Here is a 26,791-nt window from a genome sequence, read left to right as displayed (position 1 = left end):
CAGACTATCGTAATCTCGTAATCTCTCGTAAAGCTCTTCCGATCGGATTTTGTTATAAGCGGACCAACTTTTCCTTGACTTATGAGCCTTCGCCATCAGAGATCCGGGGCTGTTAAGTAGTGTGAGTAGACACCACGCTGAAAAATCGTCAGCAGGACATATAATATATAAGAGCAGAGCCCAGCCTGGCCAGTTCGTCAACTGGCTCACTTTCCTCTATGTTCCTTTGACCGGGAACCCAAAGGAAGCTGACTTTGAGCGTGCCGCTCAAACTATTCAGCGCGTATCTGCATTGCCCCACCAGACCGGAGGATGGTGCCGCTGCGTAAAAGGCTTTAATGGTCGCTTAACTGTCGGTCAGAATGGTTATGTTATTCTTGGGGCTCGGAGTGAATTTAACAACGACATGGCGAAATTATAGAGATACAACTTGACACAATTTCTGTCAGAGTATATATGGTTGCCATTTACCCCTTGGCGGGATATAGCCTGTCAACCACACCTGCGTGTCATCGTTCGCGGCTACTTAAAGTGCCCTTTAGCTCCCCTCGCGATATCCCGAGACGCTCGCACTCCTTCTCTACTGTTCTACGCCAAGTGCCCACTTGCCACGTAGAGCGAAAACCAGCCTGATCTCTGTCGATCAAGCGTTTGAGATGTTCTTTGCGGCATTCCAGGATTATGTTAGCTATTTTCTTTGCGATGGCAGGGAGCACATAAAAACCCTCCAACTGTCAGATTAAAAACGGGTTACATTCTTTGGAATTTTAACGGTCATTCCTTTCTTTCACTTTCTGGGAAAGGTATTGGATTCCCAAGGTTTTCGTACGAATGAAAGCAGCAGACCTACAGTAACTGCAGTTGCGGCGATAAATAACTGTTCATTGAAACCGCCGAGCTGCTTTACTCCATTTGAGTTAATTGAAGGCCGAAATCTTTTATCTTTTGCTTGGAGAAACAGTGACTAGCCATTTGTTTTTCCAGGGGAGGAACCTCATCGGATGTGGTTTGCATAAGAGTCATGGTGAAGTGTTCTTTCCACCTCTTTAATTGGCCACTAGCGTGGATGAGAAACCGACCGACGACCTCCATCACTGGCCATCGAAAGATTTGCGACTACATGCAAGCTCTTTTGTGATGCGAAATCATTGTCATCTACGAAATCTTCCACTTCACTGACCAGCTCAATAGCAAAGTTGCTTTGTCATGCCGCACATTACGCACTATCGCGCGAAAGCTGGATCATACAAATGGTCGCAGTTGAGCTTGCGGAGTCGCAGCTTTCCAACCCTGCGAGAAGACTCAATACGCAAGCAAACGTAAGTGATTATCAGATGGTAATCCATTTCGAGTCCGTCAGTGCTTCTCATGCTACGCAGATTCAGGAGACAACATCTAAATCTACTGCTGATCACGAAGTGGTCGATCTGATTGCTATTATAGTATGGCGTCGGTCAGTTGAAACCCAACTGACTTTATGGTAGGCTCTGTGCCTCTGTAGAAATTTACAAACCTCCCATTCATTACCATCGCACTAAAACCGTGTCTCCCCATCATATGTCGTGTGTTGTCGAGTCCCACCTTGACATTCAGATCAGCCATCGCGATCACAATGTCGCTTTAGGAAGGCCCCGTGAACTACGTGTAATTGTTCTTAAAAAGCATCCTTCTCCATATCGGAAGCCTTCGTTGGTGCGTGTAGAATTGTGATGCTCCTTAACCTGAACCGGAATCTTGCAGTAAGTCTGGCAAAAACCGGCTCCCAGATCAACACAGTACGCCTTGAGGTAGCCGCTCGGCTCTTCGCCGCAAGTAGGAGAGGCTTCCTCTCCAGGATCCCACCATCTTACTTCGCTTAGGCCCAGAATGTCCAACTGATGTTGTTGGAATTTCCGCTTAAGCTGAAGAAAGCGAGCATTCTAAGGACCTTCGGTACCGTTGTCAAGGAGCGTGCGTACATTCCAGAAACCAATCACGTTCCTTTTTTCATAGCCTAAGGTTTTCGTGTGAGGTCAGTCCTTATTCGAAGGGGTTGTTGATGTTTCGGTAGCAATACATTTTCAAAGTTTTCCGGTTGTTAGCCCACGAATTTGTATCCTTTTTAGTCGCCTCTTACGACAAGTAGAGAAGACTTTCACTGGATTCTTAAATCCTGACTCATAGGGCAAAAAGTACGTAAAATATCCGGATCGATTCAAGTCCAATAATCCTCCCTTTGGCTTGGCTGAAAGTGAACTCCGTAGCAAGATTCACGCGGAACTTCACATGGCGGAGCACTCTATTGGGAAAGGAAGCAAGAGAAAATAAGGTTGGTTTTAGAGTGTGAAAATTGTGAAAGAAAAGACAGACAGATGGAAGGGCAGGCAAAAAAGAACTAATCTTTATAATGTGTTGTTTTTTATAAAACCATGAAAACAGTGATTGCGTGGGACTGCATTTGGCATAGAGTATCAATCACAGGAATATTTCCAGGCACCTACTCAAAGCCAAGGCCGAAGGTACTGGAAAGTCCTGAAGTAAATGGGAGGATTCAGTGGACAACCCAAGTTAAAAGTTGCTCGATTTCCGAAATTGGAGGCCCGCTCGCTCGACCGGGAAGAATTGAAACGATCGCTTCGGAAGGCCAATGACCGACATCGGACTGTAGCAAAATAGGAGAAGATGAGTCAAATAGACAGAAGTTTGGGACAAAACTAAAGGAAGTTGTTTTATTCTTAATTCAATTTTGGAATATTGAAATAATCAATGTAAGTTTGCTCTTGAAATCATAAATTCACTGGCAACTCTAAGCAATAATTCTATCATAATTCTAAGAAAGGACTCTCCACATAGTCGTAACAAAGTGGTCGTACTCACAGAGTACTATACCCTGAAGTTATGCCTCGTCTCAAACATGTTTAATAAATTCATAATAAATATGAAGACAAAAATCGTGAGTTAAACGCTTGTTACTTGCTTGAATCTCTGATTGCCTTGAATTGAATTCAAATTGAATTCGAATTCGGTCAAAAGTGCAATCGATGCATGCATGCGAAATATAAACTTTAGAAAATATTCTGCCCAAAAATAACATAGCAAATGTGTGCACTGAGTTGTCGCCAATTGACACATTCCGCGGTAAATGGCCAAGTCGATCATCAATTCTATAAGTGCTGCCGTCGATTACAATTGAACCTGCTAATCCAAATCCAAGTCCAAAATAACATCCTCGAATTATTCGCGCTTAAGCTGCAGTTTGAGTGGCTAAATTTGAATCTGTGCATTTCGCGCCAAAGTCAAAGTTGATCGGCAAGCGATCAATTAGTTTTTTTAGCATTACTTTCGAGTGCGATAGACGAGTATCTGAGTATCTTTTCTGCGGATAAAAAATAAATCTAATTGTTTCAGTCGATCGTTTCGTCCTTAGTGGTTTAGTCACAGCGTGACGTAGTCCGGGTCATAGTTGTGTTACGCACTTGCGGGGCATTATCAGTTCGTTTCTTTTCTTCGTCAAGTAGCTCTTAGTGATAAGATTTCAAGAAAGTAAGAGAGACAAGGAATAAAGTAATTTTTTGTTCCCCATACGACGGAGTCCACCCTATTTTTTAAGTGGGAACAATGGATCCACCAAAATCTTTGGTAAGTATTCAGTTTTTTTCCTTCAGTTTCTTAGTTAACGTGCGACGGGAAACATTTCATAAAATGGTAGTTTAGTTCTATTACGTAACATTTGCAATTTGTGTTTGTCCGTGATTTTCACTGAAAATTAATCTTACTTTTGTTGTCCTCCGCTTTCGTTATTTTAACTATTATGTGAACTTCTTTCGCTTTGAATGATGAAGTGGTGAATGGAAAATTTGTAAAATTTTAATATTCAATAAAATGGATCTCGAGTCCACTAGTATAGAGTGTCCTGAGTCAAAACCTTTGGTGCCACACAATTACATTAAAATTTTTGGATACGGAAAGTGGATAGACTTCCCAGCAATATTAGAGCCCCAACTTTATTGATCAAACCAGTCATAATAAAAGCAGAGTGAAACCAAATAGGCTCTTGCCATTATTTATGTTGAAGGTGCCCGCCCCTTGTCACTAACTAGTTTCACCTTGGATTGGAATGATTTCACCGTCTTAGCTCCAAAATTGATGTTGCATTTTTGCACCGACATCTTTATTTTACCAAATATGGTAAGATATCTTGAACTAAAGATGTATCTAAGATTTAAATTGAAGCGTATGCTGTAGTGGGAGATCTCAGTTAAAAAGTAGTTTATGCAGATTAGATGATAAATTCTGTTACCTTCTCCAAAATCTTTCGAAGAAATTTATTCTTTTACCACAAATGATGTCAATTGTAATATCTAATTTCAGTTCTGTGGTTATAGAATAAAAGCAAATAGTGTAATTGCATGAACCTATTTATAAGGGGATAGGGATCAAAGAAGCCAGTATAAAGGCTACTCCAAACCTTGCCCACAAAATGTTTATCGATATCGTGCATTTATTACATTTCTGCAGCTTTCTCATTTGAAAATTAACTCGAAAAAAGGGATCACAAGAGAGGAAGTAAGTTACTTCCCAATCCGTCATCAACTGGTACTCAGGATTCCCAGCATCCTCAACAATGGAATCAATGTTAGAAAATCAAATCGTAAAGCTAGAATTCTTACCCACTAAAACCACCCCTGACTTCCCCCAAGCCCCGTGGAACCACCGTACGGTATTACATCACGGGGCGGAGTCAGCTCATTTTACCCTGGTTCCCTTCCGTCTCTACGCGGCGTACGTAACCGCGCTTTTTTATTCTCCTCTGCCTTTCGCAGTTTGCTCCGGATAGATACGACATGACATGCTAACATTCATCGCACCAGATTCTCTGGTACGAACACCTCTCCTAGAGTCTCCTCTAGGTTCTTCTTTTCCTCCACAAACCTTGGGCAGTGGAAGAATACATGCTCTGGGTCCTCTGGGACTCCATCGCAGCTTGGACAATCGGGTGAGGTATCTAGTTTAAACCTGAAGAGGTACTGACGATATCCTCCATGCCCCGTTAAAAACTGAGTAAGATTATAATTAATCTCAACGTGCCGTCTCTCCAACCACTCGATGGTATGCGATAAGGGAGAGATAAACTTCCCATTATATATATTCGTCATCTCATCTGCCAAGATGTCAATGGGCATCATTCCACAGATGAGGAATGCTGCATCATCTGAAACAGTCCTGAATACCGAGCACACCCCTAGGGCGGTTTTCTCTGCTGACTGAACTCAGTTTGTTAGCGTTACATGCAACGTGCAATGCCTTTCCCCAAACTGAAGCTACATAGAGAAGGATCGAACACACTACCCTAGCTATAAGTAACCTGAAAGCACGCCGTGGCCCTCCTACATTCGGCATCATCCTTGCCCGGGCCACACTTGCAGTGGATGCTTTATCATAAACATACTGCACGCGTTCCTTATAGCTAAGCTTCCCGTCTATCATCACTCCCAAATATTTCATGGCTGGCTTACAAGTGATGATATGATTCCCAATTTGAATACGGGCAAAATTTCTTTTACGGCGCTTGGTGATGAGGACAGCTTCCGTTTTTTTCTCCGGAAGTGTCAGACTAGACCTTTCTAGCCAACCCTTAACAGCACTGATCGCTTCGCATGAGTATAACTTAGCATCTTCGAGGTGCTTTGCGACAATAACCAGCGCTATATCGTCGGCGTAGCCCACCATCGTGGCTTTCTCCGGAAGAGGAGGATCAAGTACATCGTTGTACATGATGTTTCACAGCAGTGGACCCAGTACGGAGCGCTGTGGGACACCCGCGAAGACATCGTACTCCTGGGGTCCGTCATCGGTATCATACAAAAGCCTCCGTTCTTGTAAATAGCTGTTGACAATAGCTGCAAGATAAGCGGGAATACCAATCTTCGCCAGAGATTCCCGTATTAGGTTCCAATTGGCTGAATTGAATGCATTTCTCACATCCAGAGTCACTACCACGCAATATTTGCTAGTACTGCCCTTTCCGTGGATTGCATCTTCGGCTAAGCCAGTAACCATTTTGATGGCAGCAATGGTTGATCTGGCTTTACGAAACCCACACTGCCGATTTGAGAGACTTCCCTGGCTCTCAACAACCGGGAGTAATCTATTGTAGATGCTCTAGCATTTTGGCCACAGTGGCCAAAAGACAAATACGTCTGTAGGAGGTAGACTCACTTGGAGGTTTGCCAGCCTTAGGCAGTAGCACCAACTTTTGTCGTTTCCATGATGCAGGAAATATTCCCTCGGACATGCACGCTTCGAACAATTCAGCGAACATGTCCGGTGTGAATTTCACGGCAAACTTAAGGGCCCTATTCGGAACGCCATCCGGACCCGGAGCTTTGTTATCTCCTATTCTTTTCGCAGATCTCCAGCAGCTCGTCACTGGTGACTGGCGGTATTGCCGTGTCGTTCAGTGGTCGCTGGAAGCTGTCTATGCCCAGCTCTTGCTGTGGTGAAGGGCAAGTGATCTGCGGAGATGATCGGCCTCTGAATCGCCCCATCACAATTCTATAGGGGCTCTCCCACGGGTTTACGTCCGCTTCCGAAGAGAGTTCTTTAAAGCATTCCCTCTTGCTCCGTTGGATGGCGAGCTTGAGGGTTTTGCGGGCTTCCTTCTAGGCGCGCTCTTTTTGCCCTTGGTCGATTCTGCCTACTGCTTTCTGAGCCGTTCTTCTGGCTCGGTGACAGGCTGATCGAAGACTGCCCAGTTCACTATTCCACCAGTAGTTTGGTCTTCTTCATAGACGCGTCACAGACTTTGGCGATGCCTTGGGCCACATGGACAGCTCTTTCCGTAAAGGCGCCTGCTTTATTAGGTTGGTTTAACCACACCTCTCTGAAGGTCTGTTCATCCAGAGCTTTGGTGGCCCAGCCTGACATATTCCTCGGTTTCGGGCATGATGGTCTTCTACCGTGCCCATTTCGCCGCTCTACCAGCCAAGTTGTAACCCATACGCCACCGTGACGGTTTCGCTAATGATTGCAATTTCCACCTCGGAGTCGTAGATGGTCTGCTCGAGTAAATCTTGAGCGACCCTACAATGATTGAGGTTTATTTGAATAAACCTCATTTTTCCATTGCAGTTAGCGCCTTCCGAAATTCCGGGCATTTGCCACTTCCGGCAATATGCCGCCGGTAATCCCGTCCCTCACTTCCTTCGCATAGTAAGCATTTGGCGTCCCTATTGCACGCTTTGAGAATATGGTCTTTCTCCCCACACCTTCTGCATCGATCGGACCGATCAATGCCGCAGGTACATGCCTTCGCGAAATGACCAAACGCGAGGCACTTGAAGCATTTGCTCTCTGAGGCGGCAAATAACCCATCCCATTCGAACCTTCCCGGCTGTCAATAACTTCTGCGCTGCGTCCACTGGTAACCACAATGAGGCTGTTTGAGTACTGCCATAGGCATGTCTGTCAGCCTGTCTGTCCATCCGTCTGTCTGTCATAGGTACATTTCTCAGAAGTGCCTATACCGATTAACACGAAATTTGGTGAGAAAGTGGGAACTGTGAACGCCCAGACATGCAGTGAGTGATATCCTTCTACTTTGAGAGTAAGGGGGGGGGGGGCTTGGTTCCCCATACATGCAAAAGGCGGGTGTAAAATTTTTTTTCACCGAATATAGTCATGTTGGATATCAAATAAAAGGTCTCGATTAATACTTTTCGAAGCCGGTCTTAGTTTTGACATTTGTTGGAAAGGTGGGGAGTGATAGGGGTGGATGATTTCATTCTCAGCAACTACCCAACCAAAAAATCTGAAAAATATCATGAAGCTGCCTCTATATGGTGTCCAGGCCTCAAAATACTCTCCATATCGACACCTGCTCAAATTAAGTTAATAATAGTATATTACCATATGAAGTATGTTATCCCCAAGTTCGATCAAAGTCGTACTATTAGTAACAAAGTTACAGTTGCTCAAAATTGAGTTTACCATGTAAATTTACTGCAACTATCAACACCATACTAAAGTGAGTAGTCTGACATGCTAAACGCGTATACAAAACAGGCAACGTACAAATGGGATAGTTCTGCACTCAGATATATTCACAGGAGAAACAAACAAAACCTTTCATACCTGCAGCGCTGAACTTCCGGTTTCTCTACTTGTTTTTCAAATATTTTGCTTTTATACATAGTTTCATATCTAGATTTATATTATAATTGGCACAACTGAGTTGATTACTCGGTATAGGCCCTAGTTCGTTCTCTTATGATACTGCAGCGTTAATGTCGTAGTAGCACGCTGTACAAAATTGTCTTCAATTCTGAATTTTTGCTCAATTAGACACTGTTCCAGGACTTCGTGACCATTAGTGGGAAGTATTTTTTGATCTCGTACACCAAATTTTCTTGCCATAATTTATCGAAGGACTACTATTTGTGGTCACCCCAGAATTCCATGAATTTGATAATGTTATGAAATTATCAGAAAAAAAGAATGAACATTTTTCCATAAGGAAGTTCTCTGAAAGTTTTGACACTACTAATTGCAAACTCATATGCTAGTATGAACCCGTTTGTGTTAAATGCCTGCCTTTCATAGGGAGCACCGTGATCAGTAAAGTCTTTCAGCTCCAGAGGAGCTATCTGAAGTAAAGAATCCTAATGAAAAAATGGGCGGTAACTTTATTGCTATTTTGCCGGTAATGTTGCCAAATCGAGGAACTTCTTCGCGCGTTGAGTATGTATCCCATTATGGATAAATTATCTAATAGTCACCACCTGCCCACTTACTTCTCTACGCAGTTGCTACATGTTTTTCCTAAATTCAAGATTGATTCAAATATGTTAAAAGCGCAGATCAGCAACTTAGCGTCTCAAGTAGATATTTCTACTCCTACTAACACTTTGAAAAGGGAAATTGCCGACGCAGCTAGGCCTTGCACTAATCACATGGGCCAATCGAAGAGGTGATGGGCCGCGGAGCTTAAATTGTACTTCAAAAGGAAACAAATTGCGTATAGGCGACTCAGGGCTTGATCCAGCACCGTAAATTTTTTCCTATTCGAGGAGACCAAACGTTTGTGGAAGATGGCCGTCGCTGATGCGAAGCGGAAGCGTTGGCTTGAAATTTGATTTGACTTATCTGTGACAAAAAATGTCAAGCCCTTCTGGAAATCCATAGTTACCTTAGCGAAAAGTCCCCATGTTGAGATCTAAAGAAAAACTTACAGCCCCCTTCCCCCTCTCTCCGGGACATCCTTAGATATCCTACAGTTTCCAAGCCCTTCCCTCTAGAAGAACTAGCGGCTGCATTGCTAAGGCACAAGTGCGCCTCCGCCCCTCATAAGGATAATATCACTTATCAACATGTACGCTAATTGAATCTGAAGATTTTTGAACAGATTCTTGAACCAAGCTGCATTTGTCACGAACTGCGGAACTACTGACGCAATACACGCTGCGCGGTTACTCATGGGGAAACACCGTGAAAAGCATCGCCCTCTTTACATTGCATTTCTGGATCTAGAGACAGCGTTTGACCGTGTGCCGCACGCACTCATCTGGAATGCTCTACGATAACACTTAGTGCCAGAAGAACTCGTATGCTGGATTCAATTGGTCTACCACGATCCGAAAAGTAAAATTCGAAGTATGGCGGGTGTATCAAAACCTCTGTTGGTATTCATCAAGGAAGCGCCCTCTCACCACTCCTCTTTGTTCCTTTTATCGAGACCGTCACACGGGATATCTAACATCCAGCGCCCTATACACTGCTTTATGCAGATAATGTTTTCCTAGCATCTGATAGCAGAAATGATCGCGAGGAACTTCTCCAAAAATGGAATGATCACCTCATGTAACACGGTCTCAGATTGAATCTGAATAAAACTCAATTTTTGACGACCGATCCCAATGAAACAGGCACAATCATTGTCATCTCAGGTCAACGTTATCAGCCAATGAAGAACTGCGCTATGAAATTCCTCCACGCCTTTACAAATGTCTCAGATTTAGAATGTACCGTAATGTCGTCCGCCCTGTCATTGTCTATGGTTCTGAGTGTTGGCCGAAACAATGAATAGCGTCATGCGGTAATGGATACGAAGATGTTGCTTTGAACCAGTGGCGTGACACGTTTTGATCACATCCGAAACAAGGATATCCGCGACCGTCATGGGGATGCGAGTAATAACGGCGTCATCTGCACACGGTTGTTGGCAGCCAACAGAGCCATTTCAGCTTACAAAACTATTCCGCTCGAAACGTCTCACCATAAGGTCAAAGTTCTTACTGTACAAGACAACGATCTTGCCGGTCCTCATGTATTCCTCGGAGACTTGGGCTCTTAACAAGAAAAATTGCAAACTCTTGGCCGCGTTCGAGAGAAGAATCCTCCGAAGAATTTTTGGCCTTCTACATATGGATGGATGATTCCGTAGTCTACATAATGACGAAATTTAAGAGCGATACCCTGACCGTCAGGTTGTAGATAAAATCAATATGTTGCGGTGGGGGGGGGGGGGATCTCTTAATCCGTATGGAAGAGGATGATCCAGCCCGAAAAGTTTATGAGGGCAATATCCATGGTAGCCTACATCAGTGGGGTAAGGACGAAATCGAGAAGCTGACACTACAGCTACATCCTGATACTTAAATTAATTTTTGGATTTCTTTTTTTGTTAGCAAACCTCCCCCTTTCCCTAGTGCATGACTATCTTTTTCATCCTGCCACGAAAGGGGAAGCCCCCGCCAGGCGCTTTCGGTACGTAGCAGTGGGAAAATACTATCCCGAAGCCAGCCAGTGCAGGGAGAGAATAAATCTCTCGTGCTGCATAGTTCCGAGTACTCGTACTCGGAGTACTTCGAGTAATCGTTGTTTTTCATACTTCATAATCATCATCAACGGCTCAACAACCGGTAACCGGTCTAGGCCTGCCTTAGTAAGAAATTCCAAATATACCGGTTTTGCGCCGGTACACCAATTCTTAATCCTTAAAAGTTGTCTCATTTACCTTGGAACCAAGATGGCTAGAAAAGTTACTAATAGCAGCAGCCTTAGCGTCAAAAGCTGGGTGAATGCAAACAAGAGCTATCCGTCAAAAGAACTTGCTCACATGTCTAGGGCCCTTTAAGGACTGGAGGAAATCAAAAAGAGAGGAGCACCCCTGTCTTAAAAATGATTTTCTTATAAGTCTTTCTTTTTTCCGACTTCCTAAAGCTGATTTATATTAGACGGTTTTATGCATTTTCGGGGATACGTACAACCCTCTTGGAGGCGGAAGGACTTTCAACCAGTCAGTCTCACCTCCTTCGTGTTGAAGACCCTAGGGCGTGTCCTGGACATCCACAATTGAAAAGAGAACGCTCTTCTCCATATCTTAGTGCCTCTATTTCAAAGGCAAATCTACAGAAACTGCTCTTCACGAGATAACTAAGACGGTTGAGCGATCGCTGTAGTACAATCAATATACTCCAGCTGCCTGCCTGGATATAGAAGGAGCATTCAACAATGTTAGATGCTCTCAATGTAATTCAACACCTCCTACTTCTGGACTTCCACCCTGTAGTGTGCAGTGTCTTCAGATTACGATGGACAGTAAATTTTTACATCCTAGACAAATTATTTCAGGAATACTGGCCGCTAGGCCACACGCAAGTCGAACTTCACGAGGGATTCTACTATGCAGTTTCCAACCAGCGCATGGTGTAAGGTTAGAATGCATCATTTTTCACCGATGGATCAAAGATAGTCTGTGGATTCGTGGCGGGAGCATTCCAAGGCTTTTCCGAGCGGTACGGTTACACAGGATATGCCTACATAACCATTCTTTCCGGCGGCTAAGCGGTCATTAAGGTGTTGTGCTAATTGGCGACATTCTTCTGCTGAACAGTTCCAAATCACCCTCCTCTGGGTGCCCGGTCATGGGAACATATTGAGAAGTAGACGGGCTGACGGTGTGGCCAGGTGGGGTTTCGCCCTCGGCAGGGTGGAATTTACTCCCACTACTTATCAGCCGTGGACTTCATATGAAGAAGGATCACCACCTGCACCATGTCAAGGAGGATTTGGCCCGCCTATAACAAGACCCTTCGCTCTTGTGCCAGATACGTGCAAAAGCATACAAAATAAGGGAGGTCTGCATGGCCACTGGCCTAAAGGATATCATGTCGTCTGATATGGCATAACCTATAATTCGCATTGTTGCAGCTGCGTTGAGGAGGGAAAAATCCTCAGACACTTCCTTTGCGATTGCCCAACTCTCGGTGGTGCTAGGTTACGGACACTAGGTAAAATATTCTATGGGGAAATCTCTAGTTGTAGGCTGGGAACGCTGCTTTGCTTCGTGAATGCAACGGGTTGGGGGGGGGGGAGGTGTCGCGTAAAAGTCTCAGTAAAATTTTGTGTTATTTTTTTTGGTTTGTGTATTTTTTTTGTTGTAGTTAGGTACTGTAGAAACGTAGCTCCTCCCCCTAGCTACCTACCCTATCCTCTACATACCATGTATGCATATTCCATGAATTCTTGTGAATCTAAAAGTTACTATATGGCTGAATTAATACGATTTATTCAATGCCCCTCCGCATTTTGAAACTAATATTTCTTTGACTGTAACATTCAATCTTCTTTGTTATTTCTTCTAGGATGAGTTGGAACCATCACAAATTAAATGTAAGTAAATATCTAACGTTTTAGATTTAGATTTAGATTTTTTGTTTTATGAAATAAAGTTCGAACAAACATTCTTTTTTTCAAAAGTGCTGAAAAACGCATTTCAAGCATTCGACTATGATCGTGAAGGTCTCATTGACTGCGACCAAGTTTCCACAATCCTGGAAATGTTGGGACAGAAATTGGACGATAAGACAGTGAAGGGTCTCATTCGTGAAGTGAAGAACGATCCCAAGGCAACAAAGCTGAACTTCAATGAATTTGCAATGTTAGCTGGCCGATTTGTGGAAGTTGAGGAAGATGTCAATGCAATTGCCGAGGAACTGAAGGAGGCGTTCCGGTTGTATGATAAGGAAGGTAAAGGATATCTCACTACAGAAGTCCTTAGGGACATTCTGCATGAGCTGGACGATAAGTTGTCGAATGAAGATTTGGACATGATGATCGATGAGATTGATGCTGATGGTTCCGGAACTGTTGATTTTGATGGTAAGTTGGTGATATTATAAGGACATGATGGTAATGGAAAATCTTGAAAATCTTTTGACATTTACAAAAAACAAGTTAAAAAGCAGACATCATTATTTTGTATTTTGCGTATATGCCTGTTTCGAGGACCAAATAGTCCTTTTTTTTTCCATATCAAACAAAAAGTTCGAAAAAATACAAACAAGGAAATGTCGTTCAAAATGGCTATTTTACCGTCCTTTCAATTCGAAAATATCAGGTCGCTTATGTATGCAACGCTGAAACAAATTGGATTTATGTCTATTTTTAAAGCAATCTAACCTGAAAATATCTAAAATATTGTGGATTTCGGAATATAGGGGCTATATTCAGAGAAATAATGAAATAATCAAGTTTTTTCTTGATAGTTTGTTAAGATACTAGTAGATTTGTTTTCATTTTTTTTCCAAATAAATTAATATTAAAACTTTCTTCTTTGCAGAATTCATGACAGTGATGACAGGTGATTTAGTCTAATAGATATATGTGTACATACATGAATGTTTCACTATCGTTTTCACTGTTCACAAGATGAACTCCAAGACCTGAGTGTGTTTCACGTGATGTCTAGTTTAGATTGGTTTATAGTTCGTTGTTTGGTGTGCTGGTGCATCATCTCCCTGCAATTGTCCATCGATTTGTGTTATTTCATATGAAATTTATACTTAATTTTTAACTTTTCTTAAATTTTATTTTTAGGTTAAGTACATTAAGTGGGTAGCGGTTTCTTCATAAAAAATAGAGAAAAAGTATTCTCATGGGAAGGGAAATTATCAAAAGAATATAAATTGGGTTGAAATATATAAAATGTTGTGAATATATTTTTAATATTCTTGAAAACAATGTGAAATAAATAAATTGAGGAAGAAACGTATTAAGCGTTTTACTAAGCATAATATATTTTGAATTCTTCTACTAAATAATGTTCTTATCTTATTAGTGTTAATTCTTCAATATCAAACTGAAATCATATCAAAAATTGTTATTTACTTTATTTTCATTAACATCTTTATTAATGCCCAATATTTATAGTAATTTATATCCAGTTTCCCAAAAATGATACTACCCCCTAGAAATATTTGTATTTACCACAATTGATTATAAAAAAAATTATGAATGATTACGAGTACTTCAATGCGGCTCGTAAGGAGAAAAACCTGGATTGGGATAAATATTCTGTGCCCTCCTAAAAGTCGCACAACTATTCAGGAGGGTCATCCCTTGCTTCGAGCTCTTAAGCTTCAGGATTGTATTGGCTTCAGTCATTGATTGAGTTCGTCCATAATTTTCTCGGCTTTCCAACCGGTCTGGGAGCATCAATTTTCAATTTGAATTTCCTTTTTGGCATTGTAGAGTTCCCCATTAGGTAAACATTGCCAAATTAACGAAACTTTCTGATTTTTTTCACCTGATCAACTGCTAGGGCATCATATATAGCGTACAGCCTCTTTTTGTCCTTAAATGGTTATCCGTCATCTTCCTGAATTTCTCCAAGGATGTTTTAGCTGGGTGCGTAACAGTTCTTACTGTCAAATTTCACATAACTTTAATGAAGGTAGCCAATGGCATGAAAGGTCTTTCTGATGTGCGAAGACAATGCTGCATAATCAAAGTTGAAACCAAAAGACTTTCTGGAGTTAACCTTTGTCAACCAAAAAGGCGAAATATATCTCGCAGTTGAACAACTGAGGATGACCGTCTCACAGATCCGCCACCTAAGTGCGGTTCAGAAAATGGTAATCAACACAGCAACAAGTGCGGAAAGGCAGGTGGTAGAGTTCACCGCCACCTTTACTATTTCTTCTCTAATCTCGCTCTAGTTCAAATGAGATTCTCTCCCAGACTACATCATTCTCAACTGCCTACAGTCAGGTTAAGGATTTTAAAGTGTTATGACCGGGGAAGCAGTCAACGACGCTCTGGAGGTGGAAAGGCTAAGGCGGTTGGCTGGTCTATTGGAGCTTTCGACGAGGAGACATTCCTGGCCGCATTGGAGGGAGCCCATGATTCGGATGGAACAGCGGTGGAAAGGGTCACACAGCTGTCTCAGCGTGTAACCGAAGCATGCGACGCTATGATGCCACGACGACGTTTGCACCACGGCAAGAGGTCAAACTACTGGTGGAACCGCCCAGTGGAAGAGGCAGAAGCTGGTGTTGCTACCGAAGCCCCGAAAACCGCCCGGCGTGCCCTCTTCATATCGCCCTATTTGTCTCTTAGACACCATGGGGAAGATGTTGGAGAGGGTGATATACAACAGGCTGCTCCCGTTCATCGAGCTTGCGGGTGGTCTTTCAGAGCGGCAATATGGGTTTCGGCGAGCCCGTTCTAGGGTCGATGCAGTAGCAAAGGTCGTGGAATTGGCTCGGAACGCAATGGCCATGGGCAAATGCTGTGCTCTGGTGACGCTGGACGTCAAAAATGCTTTTAACTCAGCCAACTGGGGCTGGATTAAGGGCGCTTTGGCCAAACTGGGTGTTCCTAGCTACTTGGCTCGGCTCATCGAGAGTTACTTTTCGGACAGACTTCTCTGGTACGAGACGGACGACGGGCCGCTGCTGTGGAACATAATGTACGACGGAGTGCTTGGGATTCGCGTGCCGGAGGAGACAACGCTGATTGGTTTTGCGGACGACTTGGCAGTAGTTGCAATTGCAAAGCATCCCGAGGACGTGGAGCTTTATGCAAATGAAGCCATTCATACCATCAAGTTATGGTTACGAATGGTCAAGCTGGACCTGGCGGACGAAAAGACGGAGGCGGTCCTCATTACCAACCGTAGGAAGAACAACACGGTTACCATTCAGGTTGGTAATCGTAAGGTCGTCTCAAAATCGGTTGTCAAATACCTGGGGGTGATGATCGATGCCAAGCTGAGTTTCAAGGGACACTTGGATTATGCGCGAGAGAAGGCAGCAAATTCCAGCTCATCCCTTACAAGGATGATGCCTAACGTGGTAGGGCCGAAGTATAGTCGCAGGCTACTAATCGCGGGAGTGGTGAGGTCGATCCTGCTATACGCGGCCCCTGTCTGGGCGGGAGCGTTGAACCACGCGGTCAACCGGAGGAAGATATGTTCGGCATACCGGCCAATTGCGCTAAGGGTGTGCAGCGCATTTAGGACGACGTCGACGGAGGCAGTGTGTGTTATCGCAGGAATGATCCCTATAGATCTTCTAGCGAGCGGGGCACACTGGCTCTACGAAAAACGGAAGGCAAATCCAGCCGAGGTGAATGCGGATTTCCGAAAAGCCATCAGGAGAGAGTTGTGTGGCAAGTTTCAACAACGATGGGATAACTCCGACAAGGGCAGGTAGACCCATACATTGATCCCGTGTATCGAGAAATGGGTCAATCGAAAGCACGGAGAATTGAATTACCACCTGACACAGTTCCTTACGGGACACGGTGGCTATAGGAAGTACTTGCATCGCTTCGAGTTGGACGAGTCTCCCAACTGTCCTGCATGCGGTGCTACACTCGAGGACCCGGAGCACGTTATGTTCCATTGTCCCAGATTTCTGCAGCAGAAAAGGAGGTTGAACAGCATCTTAGGGGCGGACATCGAGCCCTCCAACCTGGTGGAAGAGATGTTGAAGTCGGAGGAAAACTGGATGGCGGTAAATGAGGCAGTAGCCGTGGTGCAGACAAAACTCCTGGAGTTGGATCGAGCTCGGAAGGCGGCGCGACGGAAACGTGACATGGACGAGCTGGTATAGCGAACCAGAGCCTCCCCCGCGAAGTAATACTTGACAGTGGTCCCGCGGGGAGAGGCGGAAGAGTGGGGGTGGTTTTAGTGGGTGTGAATCCCACACACTACTGCAACCTGGCGCAGCAGCGTCTTTCTAAGATTTCCACCTCCATCCATAAAAAAAAAAACAAAAACGTTATGACCCCGCGGGGACTGAATGCTTTTATCTTTTCATGGCGTTTAACTGTCTTTGTATCATATACGCACTTCACATGACCCATTGCAACTTGCAAAACTTCATGATAATCGATTCAGCAAGTTTTCACAAATATAATAAGGTGTTTAATTGTAGTGGGTTTTCCACCCTTGCCAACCTCCGGCACACAAGGTAGTCAGTTAGAAACCAAAACACATAAGTAGATGAATCCACTCGTTTGATTTGCCCCCGTTTATCTTTTAACCGACCATTCTGGTTACTCCAACGGGAAAATGATCGTTCAGCATCGTGTAATTCCCCTAGCGCTGTGAATTGGGGTTTAAAGATACACTCCCTGCTTGTTGTCAGAGCAATTAAAAGGGATAGAAGTTAGTAGATTTCAGCAATTTCCACCGCTTCGTCATTGGTGACACATTGTTCGAACATAGAGCCTGTCATAAGGTCAGTTGGGTTTCAACTGACCGACCCCGTATGAGCAATCAGATCGACCACTTGACGATCAGCATTAGATTTAGGAGTTGCCTTCTGGATATGCGTAGCAAGAGAGGCACTGGCATCTGCCTCGAAAGGGATCATTATCTAATGGTCGCCTATGTTCGCTTGCGTGTTGCGTCTGCCACTTCTCGCAAGAATCGAGAGCTGTGAACCCTTGAGTTCAATATCGACCGATTGTATGACCAAGCTGTCGGTTGACAGTGGGAGAGTCATTTTGCTGGTCGGGCGGCAGATAACCCGCTTAAAAATATTGGTAAACGTAGGGCTGTCATCCAAAATGCTCTTTTTTCGGGTGCTACACAGGTCGTCAGCCACGTTCCGAGGCCTGATCTGGCGAACTGCGAAATCGTGAAAGCGGATTGATGAATGGAAGGGGTTAAACCCTCTACTGACCGTTGCGAGTGATGGCGGGCGTGACACGCTCGAACTCCGATACCGAGCGAAATCCAAATAAGTTGAATGTAGTGTAAGTCTTGTCAAGAGAGAAATTGCTATTGCGTTGGTGAGGAAAGCGGAAAATGCCGCGGATAGCAATGATTTCAGAATTCTATACCGCATCAGGAAAGAGATTGCATGTGGTCGCATGCTGTATCCTGTGAACGACGTCAATGGTCGACTTCTCATCCACGATGATGAGCAACTGAAAATGTAGAAAGAACACTTCACTATGGCTCTTAACCGTATCACATGCCTTAAGGTCTCTCTTCTGTTGGATGAAATGGCCGGTCGCCGTAATATGCGGATATAGACCATTTCTTCAAGCAGAAAAGAAACCATTTCGACCATTAATGCACTAGGTAGTTCTCTGCAAATATTTCCGCTATTGGAGCATTAGAATGAATGAGGCAAAAACGCAATTGTGTACTGTTAGGAGACAATCTAGATACTCAGGTTCTAGAAGTATTCATAAAAAAGCTAAACGGTTGAAAATTAGAACCGGAAATACCACAGTGAGCAACTCACACACGATCAAATATTTGGGAGTTAAGTTTTTCTCAAATTTAATCCGCACCTGGAGCTCGCTATGAATAAGGCACGCGGAGAAGTTAGTAAGATCTGCTATCTTCTTTGCAAGAAAATAAGTCTTAGTGCGAAAACCAAACTGATTCTCTGCAAGACCCTGACCAGACTCATCATCGGTTACTGAGCACCTATGCCGATCACCTTCTCCAACCGTCCCATGAATAAATGCGAAGCATTTGAACGCCGAACACTAAGATATTGCACCAGCTTATCTGGAAGACTAGAAAGGTCCGGAAAAATGCCGAAGTATGTCGGCGAGCAAAAGTGAAACCAATTCGAGAATATGTTCTCAATCTGATGGACAGGTTTTTTGAGAAAACGGAAGACCACACAAATCCATTAATTCGGCAACTTTACCAACAGGGTAGCATATCCCCATTGGCTATATTTCTCAGGACCTCCAAAATTGTGAGTAATAACCTAAACCCCTCCATATTTTTCCTCTTTGACACTTCTGGCCTGGTAGGAGTACATAAAGGATAAGCATAAGTTACTGTGATGTGCGATTTTATATAGTAGTTTTAAGTTTTAAGTAATTGTAACTATCCATGTAAATAGTAGTTTTCAAGTAAGTAGGCCGGTCAAAGGGTAGTAGGGCGAAATGTGGATTGGTACCTACGATGGAGCATAAAACCTGGGAAACGCCTGCTGAACCAACACCAAAAGCTCTACTACCAAACCCTATCTCCACTTCTACGTGGTGACCCCTGGAGTTCTTTCTTCATGAAAAACTGCAGACGGAGACGGATGGAGGGGAGCCTCCCCCACTTAGAAACGGGACAAAATTTACCAACTGGTCCTCCATGTTGGGGATTGGGTAGAGCTAACAACCCTACACGGAAAACCAAAGGTAATCGACGGAAGAAGCCTCAGGCAGAATAGATTTCAAAACAACAAACCCGGTGACGACAATGGAATAACGATTTGCGTAGTTTCTCATTGAACGTGCGCTCCCTGTACGGACCGAATGCTGCTGACCAGCTAGCCGATACCCTGTCCCCTGATGTAACAGCATTGCAAGAGATTCACTGGACAGGGTCTGGTTTACTGGAGAAGAGCCGCTACATCATATATTATAGCGGTCAGCTAGTAAACCATGTGCTCGTAGTAGGTTTCCTAGTCAGCGAAAAAATGCACGTTGTGCACTCTGCGTTTGCCAGGCAAATTTAGAAATATAAGCCTTACAAACGTCCACGCCCCTACAGAGGAGGAACAACCAGGTGCGGAAGTTTTTGAGGATGAAGCCTGCTCAGACAAGGTAGGTAGGTAGGTATCAGTGGCCGCTCCGAGGAGCCCAATTAGCGCTTTGGTGCGCCGTTTTGATGCCACAAACTCCTAAGACCGTGACTGTTGTTATAGGAACAGGGAAGCAGAGTCCAGCTGGCTCGGATCCTCAGAGCCAGCCCGTAGCATTCACGAAGGAAAGCATTTCTCCGACCCTGCAGCTAGAAATCTCACTGAGGTCCCCAAAGAATGGTTTACCCAGTGTCCGCAGCCTGACTCGAGCCAGAGCCGGGCAATCGCAGAGAAAGTGCATGAAGGTTTCCCTTCCTTCTCCGCAGCTTCGGCAATGCGAGTTGTAGGGTAAGCCGAGGCTAGCGGCATGGTCCCCTATGGGCCAGTACCCCGTGCAGACCGCCGTAATCTTGAATGCATTTGCACGCGTCTGGCACAGGAGCTCTCGTGATCGGGCTATGTTATAAGCGGGCCAGATTCTCCTTGATTTGGCACAGCTTGTAAGCCTTCGCCATCTCAGGCCCGCGGCTGCTAGGTAGTGCGAGTAGACTCGGCCTCCGACAGCCGCCAGCGGAACACCGACTGTATTCCCCGAGGGACTGCCAAGAGCAGAGCCTTGCCTGGCCAATCCGTCAGCCTGCTCATTCCCCTCTATGTTCCTATGCCCGGGAACCCAGAGGAGAGTGATCTTGAGCGTGCCGCCCAGATGGTTGAGCGTGTCTCTGCATTGCCCCACCAACCGGGAAGATGTCGTCGTTGAGTACAAGGCCTTGATGGCCGCTTGGCTGTCGGTCAGAATGGCTATGTTACGCTTGGGGCTCGAATCACGCTCCAGCCATCGACAGACTTCCAATATCGCCAGTACTTCCGTTTGGAATACACTGGTGAAACCTGGGAGACCATACGACTTGGATACACCGTGTGTATTCGAGAAAACTCCCGCGCCGATTCCATAGGCCATCTTTGATCCGTCGGTAAAGAATACCGTGTCATAGTCTTGCAACACGCCGCCGGTTTTCCACTTTGCCCTGGTTGGAAGGTGCACAGCAAAGTTTCTCGTGAAGTTCAGCTTGCGTGTGACATAGTCCGTGGGGGATGCCCAGATTTCTCGAGGTATTTCATCTAGAATGTTGCTGTGGCCGTAGGACTTCGCTGCCCAGCATCCGGACTCACGTAGTCTGACGGCACTGCACGTTGCAAGCCTGCCACCATACAATAGATCCGTACGTCAGGATCGGACGCACTACAGCGGTGTACATCCAGAGAACCATCCTCGGCCGGAGACCCCATTTCTTGGCAAAGGTTCTCTTACAGGCATAGAAGGCTATAAAGGCCTTCTTAACCCTCAGACAAAGAGGGAAATCTGATTTCCGGTAGAGTGGGCATATTGGAGCGATGAGTATTTCGCTAAATTGCTCAACAACCAAAATATCGGCGAGTTGGAGGTCCCGTCAACTGAAAACGATTGACAAATGCTGCACCACCAAGCTTGGAAGAAATAGTCCGTGCAATTCATCGGCTTAAAATTGCTTAAATATGGAGGCGACCAATTACACCAATGGGTGTGGGTATGGGACAGCGGATCAATGCCTGACGACTGGCAACGGGGCATTATCCCTCCCATACTTAAAAAGGGGGGATCACACGCAGTGCAGCAATTATAGAAGTATTACGTTGCTGAGAACCCTCTATAAGATATTCTCCGCTATCTTGCTAGGCCGGATAGCTCCATAGGCCCAGAACATCACTGGCTTATACCCAAGAGGCTTCACTCCAGGCAAATCAGAAACAGATCAGATTTTCTTTCTGTGGCAAGCGGTGGAAAAAACTGTTAGAATATAACCATCAGATGCACCAAATTTTCATTAACTTTAAAGCCACCTATGACAGAATAGCCAGGATAAAGCTGTACACTGCCATGAGATAATTCGGTATCTCAATGAAATTGATAACACTGACAGGGCTGACCCTGACGACGCCAGATAAAATCAGCAGGATCACTCTCGAGACCATTCAACATCAACATCGGTCTAAGGCAAGGGGATGCTCTATCATGCGTCCTCTTTAACCAGACCCTGGAGAAAGTGAACTGTGATGTTGAGGTAAATGCGAGGGGCGCCATCCCCTTCAAGTCTACCCAACTAATGGCCGACGCTAATGATGTTGACATCATGGGAAGAACAACCCGGGATGTACAGTCTACTTTCATCTAGATCGAGCAGACGGCGCGAGATCTCGGGCTGCACATTAATGAAGGCAAGACGAAGTATATGCTGGTAACGTCAGCGCCAAAACTAAAACCGAACATCGAATGGCACTGGTTAAACGAAAACAATGAAGATAGGGGACTACAACTTTGAGACCGTTGAAAATGTCTCCTATCTAGGGTCGAAAACCACACGCGATAACAGCTACGATGATGAAATCCGCGCAAAGTTTTTGACTGCCAACAGAGCCTATTTCAGCTTAAAAAACTGTTTCGCTCGAAACCTCTCACCATAGAGTCAAAGCTCTTACTGTAGAAGACTATGATCTACGTGAGGATGGACGATTCCGTAGTCTACATAGCGATGAAATCTATGAATGATACCACGACCGTCTGGTTGTGGGTAGAATCTGGCTCAATAGGTTGTGGTGGGCGGAAGGAAAGAACCAATCTGTATTCATTCAGCCGCAAAATGGGCCTTGGTGGTGAATAGCATCCGTTCCGTTTTGGTTGAGTTTGTGCGAGTCCGCATCTTGCGGCCCGCAAGCACGCCTTTCTCAACGCTTCTTCTATGATATCACGTCACATCACAAGTCGTCGGCAAACACCACCATCTTCACCCGGCTGCTGTCTAATATTCGCAAAATTTCGTCCATCACTAGAGGGATGTGCCTCTGTTCAAAACTCTGGTCCAGTGGTCGTCTCCCAGATGCGACTGGATTATTCAAGTTCTTGGCATGGATATTATCCAATGCGTAAAATACCTTACCAATACTGGTCACGCTTCCTTGATGGCGTTCGTACTAACATTGTTGAATGCTCCCTCTTATCCAAGAAGGCAACTAGGCTATACTGCTTGTACTGCAGTGACGTGCGGTTTCTGTGGATTTGCCTTTAAGACAATAATGCTGGGATTAGAGGAAAGCGTTCTCTCCATAATCGTCCTTAAGTGGGTGTCCAGCAAGCGCTTAAGGGTCTTTAACACGAAAAAGGTGATCCTGATTGGCCGAAAGTTCTTCGCGGACCCTGCACAGTATGTTTTCGCCTTCTTCCGCTGTATACCAATGTAACATATATGGCAATGTAGTTAGCAATCTAATTTTTTTATTCCGCTTTTTTTTCCCGAAATTCAATATGAAATAATTTGAAATAAGTTATTTTTCGTTGCATAGATTTTTCAACTTTTCAAACTTCCTTGCTGAAGCGCAGCATGATCTGTCCGCAATTTTATGATTAATTCTGCACAAGATTTTCTTACCCGCAACCAAGTGATTTATTTCGATATTCTTCCGGAATAATATTGATATTAACTCTTCAAATAGTTGGATATTGTTGACTTAAAACGGCACCCGAAAAAATTACGTAATGATAATAAGATGGATTAAAAATTTCCGGAATATGAAAAATAATATTTCTCCTCGCAACTAACATAAGCTCGCCATGCCACCCGTATAGCTTTGCACAACGTCAAGGCTGGAATTCACAGAAAATATCTTGGCATTTGTAAACTTTTAGATGCACATGAATTCATAGTCGCGGTACCAACAATAATAAATGATTTCAGAAACATTCAATTCAAGAAATCATAAAGAGCAATCGAAATTTATTCTATCCCAGGTAATCTGATAATTTCTTGCTGAAATTTATTTCAATTAGGGTAAATGAAAAAGCCACTCATATTAATTGGTTGATTTTATCGGTATGACCGTTACGGTTCGAAATTCAATAAACGCCAACTGTCTTTTTTCTGGAAATCATAAATTTTAACGTTTAAATAAAGTCATTATGCTGATTGCAATCGATTTCCATTCTAATTTTCATTTCGTTCGTGAAAATGGAAGCATTTACTCAGTAATTATGAAATAGTTTGGTTGAAATTGACTTCTTATGCTCGAAGATAGCATAAATCAAAGTTTTATAGCTAATTTTACAGCAAATGTGAAAGGAGAAAAGGTTTCAGTTTTTATGCCCGCCTCTCTTTTCAATGAGCGTATGCATGTACCATAAGCGCATGCACATACATATGGAACTATTATACTTTCATTACACCTCATTTATTTGTTGCAGAAAAAATCATATCATGGTATTTCCTAGATTCTGGCTTGTTACTGTTTGCAGTTTGATTAGCTGCAATAACGGATAACAGATGAACAGATGAGGTATAAGAAACTCTAAGCTAACATCTATTTTGTCTCTAAAAAGGACCTGGAAATTCCAAGAATTAAAGTCTCCCCAGCTTTGGCAAGTGGTAGACGTTCTAGTTGTTCATAATATGTCATAGTCAAATAGACACATGCATATACTCGTATCTGATTTATCTTATCTTAGATTACTTGGTATATTAGTAATAGCACAATATGAATATTTAGGGTATACATATAGAATAAATATTATTGGGTGCAGGCATAATGTATTTTATATTGCCTGTACCATAGTTGTTGACATATTCTTATCTTAAGATAATAACAGGACCTTGTTCGAAGAACGCATCTTGTTTTGTAACATGTGTGAACGGGCCTGATAATAAAAATGGTACAAGCATAATGTTATTTATATTGCTTGTACCCTATTTCGTAAGAAATGTGTGTTCATTAATGAAGACACTTTGACCTGCGCATTGTAAAATGCAATATGGACATGTGCGCGACACATGATAAAGATAGGATAATGTTTACAAGATAGGTTACTTTGTAAGAAATATTGTAAGTAGTCTTTAGTCTAAATTTGGAATTTAAATAAAACGGTCGTACGATCCTTCCCAAACGGAATCAAATTGAATTTTATTTTAATTTATTAAAGTCCATTAGACAATGTTCATCCCCCTGTGTCCTCTTTCAGACGGCGGCTAAAAAAAGTGCTTCCAGCGGACATCACAATTTTCCTAAATATACTAAATTACTTGAATACCGCTCAAACGAAGCTAGGAACCTTTCGGACGCTATTGGAAAAATGGTTTACGACGAGGACTCAAATAAAAACTGTTTGAAGGTTCTGTTGACGAATGATCTCTTGCAAGATGCCTGTGAATTATCAAGTGAATCCAAAGGTTGGTTTTGACCCAGAATTGATGTGAGTTAATTTATGTCAGGCCTTGGACCTTGGTCAGTCATATTCAGTTTGATCAGATGGTACCATCACCCCCAAATCTTGGCTACTTCGCTGAACTTTCATTCCTGTTTGCTGTCGGTGTAGAGACGGTAAAATCCAACTGCAGATTCAAAAAGCGTAGTAGTAGTGGTGAATTAGTACCGAGTCTTAACACACAGCCTTCACATCATACTGCAAGACTTAGATGCTCCTGTTAGCAAAGCCATTTATGGTATGGCAGTAAAATGCCAATTATTGTATAGTAGAACTTAAATTGGTCAGGCGACCTGGTCTGATTATGCATAAGGTTAAAGTTGATGATAATTCGGCAAGTCCTCACACGACCGTCTTTCGACGAACTAAGAGTGCTTAGGGCCGGACTGGAAGTAGGCTCATCCAACTGACGAGGATCTGCTGCTGAGCCAAAGCAACAGCCCAAGGATATTCCTCTCTGTACTGGAGCAGGTGCCCAAGCCAATCCTTCAAAAGTCCGACAAGAACGTCGCCCAAGAAGCGAAGGCCAGGTACATTCCCAGCAAGATTGCATAGAATAAGGAGGCTGGTACTTTCAATGAGCGGGAGTAAAAGGACCACGCTAAATACTAGGCGATTGTTGAGGAATATAACAGCAAATGCCTGCCAGACGAGTAGAAGGCGAAGCCCACGGCTCTCAAACGCAATTGATCTCAACACGAGGTCGAACAAAAACACAAGCGGAACAGAGTGGGCATGCAAGGGACGCTAAGCAAACTCTGTAGCTAGGTAAGCAGCAACAGCTAGCCGACAAGCCATGAATTGCAAAATCCTTCAGCAATGTGGCAGGAGTCGCTTACGTGTGGCGCTGGCGGATGGCAATTCTGCTAGCGGCAAACTATCGCGGGAGGTGTAGACCAGCGTTAAGGTCAGGCTGTCGGAGATGGACATTGCGCATTTTCTGGACGCCAAGGGCAAACACACTGGATCCATTCCCTGCTTTCATTCCTCTCCGGTGGTCCGTGAGTTCGACGTTATAGCTTACAAGGACCAATTATCCATTGCTAAGATCAGCGACGCCTGGGAGGTCGTAAAGCTCAAAGTCATCCCCTATGGCGAGATCTGCAGGTGACCGGCAGCTCACATATGGTTGCCGAAAATCCGCGGGGATAACGACAACCTGGTCCAATCCCTGCGCCTTCAAAATTCCAGGATTCCCATGGACGACTGGGAGGTTATCGAGGAAAAGGAACCCCAGACAAACAGCCAACCTATTCTGCTCCATATAAATGGTTCGGTTCGAGCGCAATGCTGATCACATTGCGGACGGTAATCCTGTAGTGCACGGTAATCCTGCAGTGTACTGTTACGGTCTTGAATGAAGTGCTCTAACACACTTCAAGGCCCTGATTCAATATGGATTGTTGCGCCAACGATTATTATTATCATAAACGGTTCAGAATCTAAAACGCAAAGGTGAAAGTATTCCACTCTGTAAAACTGGACGGCAACCTGGATGCAGTCAACGCTGCCAACAAGCTATTGTAGGAGATGAGGATCAAAGGTCCGATGAGGACTGAAAAGCCCCCACACAAGTAGATCCTGTTGAGGGTAATGCAGATAAGTTTGCAGCACTAGAAGTGCGCTTCGGCTAATCTGCATGTCCTCTTCCTAGAGGAAGACATCGACATTGCATTAATGCAGG

The 26,791-nt window shown here is 44.0% G+C and overlaps 1 protein-coding gene and 1 long non-coding RNA gene across 3 annotated transcripts in view; one reads left to right on the top strand and one right to left on the bottom strand.

Moving 5' to 3' along the window:
* The first annotated feature begins 3,421 nt into the window (after window positions 1-3,421).
* Window positions 3,422-14,032, top strand: LOC119660175 (troponin C, isoallergen Bla g 6.0101-like). Of its 2 annotated transcripts, none has more exons than XM_038068583.1 (5): window positions 3,422-3,618; window positions 12,624-12,651; window positions 12,739-13,140; window positions 13,601-13,621; window positions 13,858-14,032. In XM_038068583.1, the coding sequence occupies exons 1-5, from the start codon at window positions 3,598-3,600 to the stop codon at window positions 13,860-13,862; spliced, it is 477 nt and encodes a 158-aa protein (XP_037924511.1). In that variant the 5' UTR covers window positions 3,422-3,597; the 3' UTR covers window positions 13,863-14,032. The 2 variants fall into 2 exon arrangements, with proteins under 2 accessions (XP_037924511.1, XP_037924512.1); XM_038068584.1 differs by lacking the exon at window positions 3,422-3,618 and adding an exon at window positions 3,629-3,684.
* LOC119660176 overlaps window positions 13,628-26,791 on the bottom strand; it is a 62,863-nt gene continuing 49,699 nt past the window's right edge. Inside the window, exon 3 of the long non-coding RNA XR_005250404.1 lies at window positions 13,628-13,778. This is a non-coding gene — a long non-coding RNA (uncharacterized LOC119660176). The remainder of the gene's footprint in view (window positions 13,779-26,791) is intronic.

The sequence above is a fragment of the Hermetia illucens genome, chromosome 6 (genome assembly GCF_905115235.1).
Source record: "Hermetia illucens chromosome 6, iHerIll2.2.curated.20191125, whole genome shotgun sequence".
In the NCBI taxonomy this organism is placed as follows: Eukaryota; Metazoa; Arthropoda; class Insecta; order Diptera; family Stratiomyidae; genus Hermetia; species Hermetia illucens.
This window is presented reverse-complemented; position numbering and strand designations above follow the sequence as displayed.